The sequence below is a fragment of the Coregonus lavaretus genome, assembly GCF_964263955.1.
Source record: "Coregonus lavaretus genome assembly, contig: HAP1_SCAFFOLD_398, whole genome shotgun sequence".
NCBI lineage: Eukaryota > Metazoa > Chordata > Actinopteri > Salmoniformes > Salmonidae > Coregonus > Coregonus lavaretus.
Window position 1 is genome coordinate 155,518 of NW_028156549.1, and position 12,359 is coordinate 167,876.

General features: G+C 45.7%; 1 protein-coding gene across 1 annotated transcript in view; it reads left to right on the plus strand.

Moving 5' to 3' along the window:
* Window positions 1-2,067: 2,067 nt before the first annotated feature.
* Window positions 2,068-12,359, plus strand: part of LOC311126211 (uncharacterized protein) — a gene marked incomplete at both ends in the record, with an annotated part of 30,370 nt that continues 20,078 nt past the window's right edge. The window contains one exon of the mRNA XM_084200225.1: window positions 2,068-2,082. Coding sequence (XP_084056351.1) covers window positions 2,068-2,082 — 15 coding nt within the window. The remainder of the gene's footprint in view (window positions 2,083-12,359) is intronic.

A 12,359-nucleotide genomic window follows, 5' to 3' on the forward strand; every position in this document is an offset into this window, starting at 1 on the left:
AAAAAGTACGATCTTTGTCCCCATATGCAGTTGCAAACCGTAGTCTGGCTTTTCTATGGCGGTTTTGGAGCAGTGGCTTCTTCCTTGCTGATTGACCTTTCAGTACCTTTTGTACCTGTTTCCTCCAGCATCTTCACAAGGTCCTTTACTGTTGTTCTGGGATTTATTTGCATTTTTCGCACCAAAGTACGTTCATCTCTAGGAGACAGAACGCGTCTCCTTCCTGAGCGGTATGACGGCTGCGTGGTCCCATGGTGTTTATACTTACGTACTATTGTTTGTACAGATGAACGTGGTACCTTCAGATGTTTGGAAATTGCTCCCAAGGATGAACCATACTTGTGTACGTCTACAAAATTTTTTTTTGAGGTCTTGGCTGATTTCTTTTGATTTTCCCATGATGTCAAGCAAAGTGGCACAGAGTTTGAAGGTAGGCCTGGAAATATATCCACAGGTACACCTCCAATTGACTCAAACAATGTCAATTAGCCTATCAGAAGCGTCTAAAGCCATTTTCTGGAATTTTCCAAGCTGTTTAAAGGCACAATCAACTTAGTGTATGTAAACTTCTGACCAACTGGAATTGTGATACAGTGAATTATAAGTGAAATAATCAGTCTGTAAACAATTGTTGGAAAAATTACTTGTGTCATGCACAAATTAGATGTCCTAACCGACTTGCCAAAACTATAGTTTGTTAACATGAAATTTGTGGAGTTGTTGAAAAACGAGTTTTAATGACTCCAACCTAAGTGTATGTCAACTTCCGACTTCAACTGTATGTCTCCTTTACTATGTGACTAGCTCTCAGCACGTCTCAGATATCACTGGGGTAATAGAATAGGACTACACTACAAAAAGACTGAAAAGGAAATTGAAAGTGATGTCAGACAGATGACAGGAGGGATATTGTAAAGACATCAGCTCTGGGATACAAAGTCTCATCTTCTCAGAACTGGAGTCATAATATTTCACTTTACTGCTGAGGGTGCAGAGTGTTAAACACGCACGCACGCACGCACGCACGGACGGACGGACGGGCGGGCGGGCGGGCGGGCGGGCGGGCGGGCGGACGGACGGACGGACGGACGGACCACCAGTCAGAGACCACTATGATGACACAACAAATGATGACCACCAATCAGAGACCTCTATGATGACACACCAAATGATGACCACCAATCAGAGACCTCTATGATGACACACCAAATGATGACCACCAATCAGAGACCACTATGATGACACACCAAATGATGACCACCAATCAGAGACCACTATGATGACACACCAAATGATGACCACCAATCAGAGACCACTATGATGACACACCAAATGATGACCACCAATCAGAGACCACTATGATGACACACCAAATGATGACCACCAATCAGAGACCACTATGATGACACACCAAATGATGACCACCAATCAGAGACCACTATGATGACACACCAAATGCGTTTGATGGATCCTTTTTGTGTTCTTCTAATGCCTCTTAAGGGGACAGTAATCAAAATGTAACTGAAAGTAATCAGATTACATTACTGAGTTTGGGTAATCCAAAAGTTACGTTACTGATTACAATTTTGGACAGGCAACAAGTAACTGACATCATCTTCTGCACATCTATCACTCCAGTGTTAATACTAAATTGTAATTATTTTGCACTATGGCCTATTTATTGCCTTACCTCCATAACTTACTACATTTGCACACACTGTATATAGATTTTCTATTGTGTTATTGACTGTACATTTTGTTTATCCCATATGTAACTCTGTGTTGTTGTTGTTTTTATCGCACTGCTTTGCTTTATCTTGGCCAGGTCGCAGTTGTAAATGAGAACTTGTTCTCAACTGGCTTACCTGGTTAAATAAAGGTGAAATAAAACAAAAAAAAACTGTAACACACACTATATTACAAACAAACACGATGAAACACTGCCACCTAGTGCTCATTAAACAGTTTAGTGGTATGAACAGACGCACTCTTGAACCATTCTATTGATTGTCTGGTATGGACTTTAATCTATGGATTAATCTAAAATCCAAAATCAATGTGTAATATATGGATAAAGATCAAGTTTGAGTAAGATAGTATCTCTCTCTCTCTCTCTCTCTCTCTCTCTCTCTCTCTCTCTCTCTCTCTCTCTCTCTCTCACTCTCTCTCTCTCCAGTCTATCTCTCTCCAGTCTATCTCTCTCCAGTCTCTAGAGAGAGAGAGAGAGAGAGAGAGAGACTGGAGAGATAGAGACTGGAGAGAGAGACAGAGAGAGAGAGAGAGAGAAAAGAGAGAGAGAGAGAGAGAGAGAGATGGCGAGAGAGAGAGAAAGAGAGAGAAAGAGAGAGATGGCGATTGAGAGAGAGAGAGAGAGAGAGAGAGAGAGAGAGAGAGAGAGAGGAGAGAGAGAGAGAGAGAGAGAGAGAGAGAGAGAGAGAGAGAGAGAGAGGGAGAGGGAGAGGGAGAGGGAGAGGGAGAGGGAGAGAGAGAGAGAGAGATGGCAAGAGAGAGAGAGAGATACTATTCAAAAAATTTCAAATAGAGCAGCAGCTAATGAAAAAATGAGTTTTTAGAGTGAAGTACATCGGAAAAAAACCAAAAGAAAACTGCAAGACTGAATAAGAGACAAAACAAGCAACAAACAAAGAAGAAAGGCTTTTGAAAAAGTAACTATTTTTCATAAAACTGTAGTTATCTTAGCTAGCTGAATTGTTTACCAGTTGCTAAGCAGTTGCTAGGGACTCTCCTGGAAGAAGCTAGCTAGCTAACAAAGAATATCTAGTTAACTGAAGAAAAGAAAGACAAAATAAGACAAAATAAGGACAGAAGACAAATGACATCAAAGTAAAACAGTCCTCTAAAAGACACAAGAGAGAATAATACAAGAAACAACGCTTCTATTGCAACATTGTGTGAAATTGTTTACCCACCAGACATCCAGACGGAGAAAGCTAAGAAAAGTTTCAAAGGTTTGATGATGGAACAGAACCATGAATGCCTGTTTGCAGATCTTACCAGTTGCAAAACAAGAGCAAATGTAATATTTAATACCAAACAAGGGCACATATGAAAAAGGGTTATTTGCAACAATTTCCCTTTCTCAAAAAAGAGAGGCATCAGCCAAGGATGTCAGATCAGCATTTTTGAAGAAGCTGACAAGAGCAACACGTATTAAACAGTAAAGTTATATAATAATGGAACTGTATTGATACAAGGCAATGATTCAAGCCTCCAGGATTTTGAGAATATGTTTGCTACCCTAAAAGCAGAAGCTAAACTCATCTCAGAAACTGAGGAAAAAGTCAATGAGGGAGATGGAGAAAAGCAGGCCCCAACGGTCTCTGTGACACAGCAAGAAGCCCTCAGTGTCCCTCTACCTACCTCACCTGCAGCAGACAAAGCCAAGGACATGCCTACGACACCAAGAACACCTGCTATGCAATGTTTCCACAACACCCTCTCTCTAATTGAAGCAGAGGTCATATAATTCAAAGAGAGGGAGGAGGACACTGTCCAGAAACTAAAAGAAGAGATGAAACAGTTCAATCAGACAAATGATGACCTCAGAGACCATCTGAGCACAACAAGAAAGGAGCTAGAACAAAGAGAGAGGTACATTGAGACCCTCAACCAGCAGCTAGTCAATATGTCCTCTGCATCTAGAGAACATGTCCACCAGCCTGGTACAACACAAGCAGAACCTGAGACCAGCATGGCCTCCACCACACAGCCTGAGGACACTGCACCCGCCTACCAGTCTGCTCCAGTCCAGATCAGCCAACCAGCATCCCACTCTGCTCTAGCCCAGGTCAGCCTACCTGCTTCCCAGTCTGCTCCAGCACAGTGTGCTCCAACCCAGGTCAGCCAACCAGCAAACCAGTCTGCTCCAACCCAGGTCAGCCAACCAGCCACCCAGTCTGCTCCAGCCCAGGTCAGCCAACCAGCCTCCCAGTCTGCTCCAGCCCAGGTCAGAATACCAGTCTCCCAGTCTGCTCCAGCCCAGGTCAGAATACCAGTCTCCCAGTCTGCTCCACCCAGACAGTCACCCACAACTGCAATCATTATTGATTCAAATGGGAAGTTCTTAGTCCAGGAAAGATTATTCCCTAGACACCAGGTGTATAAGTTCTGGTGTCCTACAACTGAGAGTGCAATGCAGCTACTCAGTCAGACCAGGATTGACACCCCCGACAACGTCATCATCCACACTTCCCAGGAAAGTTGATCGAAAAAATAAATCAACAGATCACTGTGGACTGTGCCTCACTGCTCAACGGCTCACCACCCCACTCTGACATGTGAACATTTATACGATAATGTACATCTTGATCAGGACAGTATCAGAACCTTTGCCAAGGACCTAAAGGATGCAACACTTGGCAGGGACCCACACACCCATCACCTCAGCAACAGAGCCCCCCCCCCCCCCCCCCCCACTCCCCCCGCCCCACCTTCTGAAACAACAGTACCCCCACCATCCCCAAGAGAGAATAGCCAGACACGGCTTATTACAGCACAGCTCTACAAGACCAGGCCCAACACAGCACAGATTTACCAGACCAGACCCGCCTCAGGACAGCACGACCAGACCCGTCCCATCACAACACAGCTCTACTAGACCTGGCCCATCACAACACAGCTCTACTAGACCCGGCCCATCACAACACAGCTCTACTAGACCTGGCCCATCACAACACAGCTCTACTAGACCTGGCCCATCACAACACATTATTATTTATATTATAACACAGCACTGCCCACTACTCCAGGGTCGGGCAGAACACTGTCCTTCAGAGAAGTACACCACATGATGCAGTCCACACCATGTATCATTCAGATCATCAGCCTACATATGCTGAGGTAACCTCTGGCAAAAGACACCTAGAACTATCAGAGATTGGAGAGGTGCGCCAACTACTGCATCTAATATGCATACTACTGGGATAAACAGACCCTTTCATTCACACGCACGCACACACGCACACACACAGACACAGGGTTGCAGATTGCTTTGTACTTATTTTTTGGGCCATTCTTATTAATTTGTTTACAACTATCCTTTATTTTAATGCCACTGGTATTTTAATAATAGTGATGTGTAATGGTGTGTGTGTGTGTATGTGTATATGTCACGTTCGTCGAGGAGTGAAGGAGACCAAGGCGCAGCGAGTGAAAAGAACATGTTGACTTTATTTACTTAAAGCAACCAAAAACAACAAACCAAAGCGACGAATGTGAAGTCCAACAGTACAAATACTGAAAACGGAACAAAAACCCACAACCCTCATGAGAACACAAACAGTTTAAATATGGCTCCCAATCAGAGATAACGAGCCGACAGCTGACACTCGTTACCTCCGATTGGGAGTCACACGACACCACAATTAACTCACCCAAAACACAACCAAACGAATACACCCTATACAACAAAACCCCACAACAAAACCCCACAAAACAAATACACCCTGGCTCAAATACAAAAGTCCCGGAGCCAGAGTGTCACAGTACCCCCCCCTAAAGGTGCGCACTCCGGGCGCACCAGCATACAGTCTAGGGGAGGGTCTGGGTGGGCGTCTGTCCACGGTGGCGGTTCTGGCCCTGGTCGTGGTCCCCACCCCACCTTAGTCACCACCCGCTTCCATAGCCTCCTCCACATGACCACCCTCCAACTTACCCCACCTGGATTTAGGGGCAGCACCGGGCTAAGGGACAGCACCTGGCTAAGGGGCAGCACCGGACTAAGGGACAGCATCGGGCTAAGGGACAGCCCCGGACTCGATGGCGGATCCTGGCTGGCTGGCTCTGGCGGATCCTGGCTGGACGGCTCTGGCGGATCCTGGCTGGACGGCTCATGGCTGGCTGAAAGATCTGGCTGCTCATGGCTGGCTGACGGATCTGGCTGCTCATGGCTGGCTGACGGATCTGGCTGCTCATGGCTGGCTGACGGATCTGGCTGCTCATGGCTGGCTGACGGATCTAGCTGCTCATGGCTGGCCGACGGATCTGGCTGCTCGTGGCTGGCCGACGGATCTGGCTGCTCATGGCTGGCTGAAGGATCTGGCTGCTCATGGCTGGCTGAAGGATCTGGCTGCTCATGGCCGGCGGAAGGCTCTGGCTGATCCTGTCTGGCGGAAGGCTCTGGCTGATCCTGTCTGGCGGAAGGCTCTAGCGGCTCCGGTCTGGCGGACGGCTCTGACGGCTCATGGCAGACGGGCGGCTTAAGCGCCTTTGGGCAGACGGGCAGTTCAGGCCCCGTAGGGCAGACGGCAGACTCTGGCCGTCTGAGGCGCACCGTAGGCCTGATGCGTGGTGCCGGAACTGGAGGTACCGGGCTGAGGACACGCATCTCCGGGCTAGTGCGGGGAGAAGCAACAGGGCATGCTGGACCCTGGGAACGCACATAAAGCCTAGTGCGGAGAGCCGGAACAGGGCATGCTGGACCCTGGGGACTCACATAAGGCCTAGTGCGGAGAGCAGCAACAGGGCATGCTGGACCCTGGGGACGCACATAAGGGCTAGTGCGGAGAGCCGGAACAGGGCATGCTGGACCCTGGGGACTCACATAAGGCCTAGTGCGGAGAGAAGCAACAGGGCATGCTGGACCCTGGGAACGCACATAAAGCCTAGTGCGGAGAGCCGGAACAGGGCATGCTGGACCCTGGGGACTCACATAAGGCCTAGTGCGGAGAGCAGCAACAGGACGCACAGGGCTCGGGGGACACACAGGAGGCTTGGTGCGTGGTGTAGGCACTGGTGGGAAAAGGCTGGAGACACGCACCATACAGCTAGTGCGTGGAGGAGACACAGGGCTCTGCAGACGTACAGGAAGCCTAGTGCGTGGTGTAGGCACTGGTGGTACTGGGCTGGAGCGGGGAGGTGGCGCCGGAAATACCGGACCGTGCAGGCTTACTGGCCCCCTTGAGCACTGAGCCTGCCCAACCTTACCCGGGTTGATGCTCCCCGTCGCCCGACCAGTACGGGGAGGTGGAATAACCCGCACCGGCCTATGTGGGCGAACCGGGGACACCATGCGTAAGGCTGGTGCCATGTAAGCCGGCCCGAGGAGACGCACTGGTGGCCAGATGCGTTGGGCCGGCTTCATGACATCCGGCTCAACGCTCAATCTAGCCCGGCCGATACGTGAAGCTGGAATGTACCGAACCGGGCTATGCCTGCGTACAGGAGACACCATGCGCTCTACTGCGTAACACGGTGTCTGCCCGTACTCTCGCTCTCCACGGTAAGTCCAGGGAGTAGGCGCAGGTCTCCTACCTGACTTCGCCACACTCCCTTTTAGCCCCCCCCCAAGAAATTTTTGGGTAGTACCCACGGGCTTCCAGCCTTGACTCCGTGCTGCCTCCTCATACCGCCTCCTCTCGGCTTTAGCTGCCTCCAGCTCTTCACGAGGGCGGCGATATTCTCCCGGTTGTGCCCAAGGACCCTTTCCATCCAGAATCTCCTCCCATGTCCATGAATCCTTGATAGGCGTCCATAAATCCTGTTGCCGCTTGACACGCTGCTTGGTCCTTTTATGGTGGGTTTTTCTGTCACGTTCGTCGAGGAGTGAAGGAGACCAAGGCGCAGCGAGTGAAAAGAACATGTTGACTTTATTTACTTAAAGCAACCAAAAACAACAAACCAAAGCGACGAATGTGAAGTCCAACAGTACAAATACTGAAAACGGAACAAAAACCCACAACCCTCATGAGAACACAAACAGTTTAAATATGGCTCCCAATCAGAGATAACGAGCCGACAGCTGACACTCGTTACCTCCGATTGGGAGTCACACGACACCACAATTAACTCACCCAAAACACAACCAAACGAATACACCCTATACAACAAAACCCCACAACAAAACCCCACAAAACAAATACACCCTGGCTCAAATACAAAAGTCCCGGAGCCAGAGTGTCACAGTATATGTATGTATATATGTGTATGTGTATATATGTATGTATATATATATGTGTATGTGTATATGTATGTATGTACAGTGGGGAAAAAAAGTATTTAGTCAGCCACCAATTGTGCAAGTTCTCCCACTTAAAAAGATGAGAGAGGCCTGTAATTTTCATCATAGGTACACGTCAACTATGACAGACAAAATGAGAAAAAAAATCCAGAAAATCACATTGTAGGATTTTTAATGAATTTATTTGCAAATTATGGTGGAAAATAAGTATTTGGTTAATAACAAAAGTTTCTCAATACTTTGTTATATACCCTTTGTTGGCAATGACACAGGTCAAACGTTTTCTGTAAGTCTTCACAAGGTTTTCACACACTGTTGCTGGTATTTTGGCCCATTCCTCCATGCAGATCTCCTCTAGAGCAGTGATGTTTTGGGGCTGTCGCTGGGCAACACGGACTTTCAACTCCCTCCAAAGATTTTCTATGGGGTTGAGATCTGGAGACTGGCTAGGCCACTCCAGGACCTTGAAATGCTTCTTACGAAGCCACTCCTTCGTTGCCCAGGCGGTGTGTTTGGGATCATTGTCATGCTGAAAGACCCAGCCACGTTTCATCTTCAATGCCCTTGCTGATGGAAGGAGGTTTTCACTCAAAATCTCATGATACATGGCCCCATTCATTCTTTCCTTTACACGGATCAGTCGTCCTGGTCCCTTTGCAGAAAAACAGCCCCAAAGCATGATGTTTCCACCCCCATGCTTCACAGTAGGTATGGTGTTCTTTGGATGCAACTCAGCATTCTTTGTCCTCCAAACACGACGAGTTGAGTTTTTACCAAAAAGTTATATTTTGGTTTCATCTGACCATATGACATTCTCCCAATCCTCTTCTGGATCATCCAAATGCACTCTAGCAAACTTCAGACGGGCCTGGATATGTACTGGCTTAAGCAGGGGGACACATCTCGCACTGCAGGATTTGAGTCCCTGGCGGCGTAGTGTGTTACTGATGGTAGGCTTTGTTACTTTGGTCCCAGCTCTCTGCAGGTCATTCACTAGGTCCCCCCGTGTGGTTCTGGGATTTTTGCTCACCGTTCTTGTGATCATTTTGACCCCACGGGGTGAGATCTTGCGTGGAGCCCCATATCGAGGGAGATTATCAGTGGTCTTGTATGTCTTCCATTTCCTAATAATTGCTCCCACAGTTGATTTCTTCAAACCAAGCTGCTTACCTATTGCAGATTCAGTCTTCCCAGCCTGGTGCAGGTCTACAATTTTGTTTCTGGTGTCCTTTGACAGCTCTTTGGTCTTGGCCATAGTGGAGTTTGGAGTGTGACTGTTTGAGGTTGTGGACAGGTGTCTTTTATACTGATAACAAGTTCAAACAGGTTCCATTAATACAGGTAACGAGTGGAGGACAGAGGAGCCTTAGTTAGTTAATCATTAGTCTAACAGTTGTTTTTCATTTTATTGTTTTCATTTATTTTATTTCTCACATTAAACAGACATTTGAGAAGGATTTGAGAAGAGAATTGCTTGCAGTTGTACCTATGACACACAGACACACTAAAGCTGTACAGTGTAGTTAGAAAAGTCAGTTTACATTATTTGCAGATGTGTTCCCTTTTATTTACAAATCGAAAAATGTAACATTTGAAATGAATGTGACAGAACAGTTAAGCCAAGAGTTCCTGTGGGAGTCTTCTCCTTCAGTCTTTTTGCCTCCTATGCCTCGTTTCCCATTAGATGGGATTTTCCCAATGCCAACTTCACCTGAGACAGCCACTATCCAGTGTCATGTGTTGCTGAATAACAGATCTCGCTATCCCAATGTCGCTGCTGTCCATGGTGCTGAAATATCCAATCTCGGCTATTTGCATACATAGGACCATCCACACTTGACACCACACACACAAGTTAATGCTTTTTCTCTCACACACTTTTGAACATTGCACAACCTGCAACAAGACACTGAAACAACACTTAATTTCAAGTTTGTTTTTTTCTGAATAAGATGAAATCAATGTGTGGAAGGAGATTGGACAATGTATAGGCATTCCCTATAGCTGTTTTTGACTGGAGCATGATCCGATTGCTTTGTTTGAGCCAGAATGGAAATTTGGTCTGAGAAACGACGCCCATTTTAGCATGACTATTTCAGACAAAATTAACTTTATGTTATATGTAAAAATATAAATAAGGCAATGTTTATATGTCACGCCCTGGCTCTGGGGACTATGTTATGTTGAGCCAGGGTGTGTAAGTCTATGTTTGTATATCTATGTTGGCCTGAGTGACTCCCAATCAGAGGCAACGAGTGTCAGCTGGTTGTCTCTGACTGGGAGCCATATTTAACTATCGGTCTTTTCACTTTGTGTTGTGGTTTCTTGTTCCGTTAAGGTTTGTTCGTGTTGTAACCTTAGACGTCACGCATCGTTGGTTATTGTTTTGATCGTGTTGATCAGTTAATAAATATATATTATGTTCACCTTCAACGCTGCGCATTGGTCCTCTCTCGTAGACGAGCGTGACATTATATGACCCCCTTTCAAACAGTCACTTATTTATCACTTTCTTGCAGATATACAGTGCATTCAGAAAGTATTCATACCCCTTAACTTATTCCACATGTTGCTTTCTTACAGCCTGAATTCAAAATGGATTCAATTATAACATTTTCTCTCACGCAGCTACACACAATACCCCATAATGACAAATTGAAAACACGCTTTTGAAATTTTTGCAAATGTATTGGAAATTACATACAGAAATATCTCATTTACATAAGTATTCCCACCCCTGAGTCGATTAAAGCTGTGTCTTACTTGATAAATCTCCAAGAGCTTTGCACAACTGGATTGTAAAATATATGCATTATACTATATATAGACAGACATTTTTTTTTTGCCATAGGTTTTCAAGCCGAATTAAGTCAAAACTGTAACTAAGCCACTCAGAAACATTCAATGTCGTCTTGGTAAGCAACTCCAGTGAATATTTGGCCTTGTGTTTTAGGTTATTGTCCTGCTGAAGAGGGAATTTGTCTCCCAGTGTCTGTTGGAAAGCAGACTGAACCAGGTTTTCCTCTAGGAATCTGCCTGTACTTAGCTCTATGCCGTTTATTTTTATCCTAAAAAAGTATCTAGTCCTTGCCAATGACATGCATACCCATAACATGATGCAGCCACCACCATGCTTGGAAATATGAAGAGTGGTACTCAGTGATGTGTTGTGTTGGATTTGCCCCAAACATTAGGCTTTGTATTCAGGGCATTAAGTTCATTTCTTTGCCACATTATTTGCAGTTTTACTTTAGTGCCTTATTGCAAACACAATGCATGTACAGGTTTCCTTCTTTTACATTTACATTTTAGTCATTTAGCAGACGCTCTTATCCAGAGCGACTTACAGTTAGTGAGTGCATACTCTGTCAATTAGGTTAGTATTGTGGAGTAACTACAATGTTGATGATTCATCCTCAGTTTTCTCCTATCAAAGCATTAAACTTTCTAACTGTTTTAAAGTCACAATTGGCCTCATGGTGAAATCCCTGAGCGTTTTCCTTCCTCTCTGGCAGCTGAGTTAGGATGGACACCTGTATTTTTGTGGTGACTGGGTGTATTGATACACCATCCAAAGCATAATTAATAACTTCACCATGCTCAAAGGAATATTCAATGTCTGCTTTATTTGTACCCATCTACCAAAAGGTGCCCTTCTTTGCGAGGCATTGGAAAACCTCCCTGGTCTTCATGGTTGAATCTATGTTTGAAATTCACTGCTCGACTGAGGGACCTAATAGATAATTGCATGTGTGGGGTACAGAGATTATGTATTCGTTCAAAAATCACTATTATTGCACACATAGTGAGTACATCTAACTGATTATGTGACTTGTTAAGCACATTTTTACTCCTGAGCTTATTTACACTTGCCATAACAAAGGGGTTGAAAACGAATTGATTAGATTACTAGATACTAGACTCTGTCAATATGTTTTTGGAAGTGGCTCTGCATTTCTTGCATACATATCATATTTATGTAAGGATTATGATGACTTTCTAAAAGGACAAAGCTGTTTATGTGTGTTCCCTTGTCTCCACTGTCACCACATCCCTCGATGCGTGCAAACAGAGCATCTATATCAGGGATGGGCAACTCCAGTCCTCGGGACCTGATTGGTGTTACACTTTTTCCCCAGCCCCAGCTAACACGTTTGACTCTAATAATCAAGTGCTCATGGGTTTCAGTTTAGAATGCAATAAGTTTAATCATCTGTGTTTGCTAGGGATGGGGAAAAAGTGTGACACCCCTCCGACCCCCAAGGACTGGAATTGTCCATCCCTGATCTATATGGTACAACCAGTACCAGACCTGAATGAATGTGTCTGTTTTGAATATTCACGGAGACAGAATGATGTGGTTGATAGCAGAGACGTCATG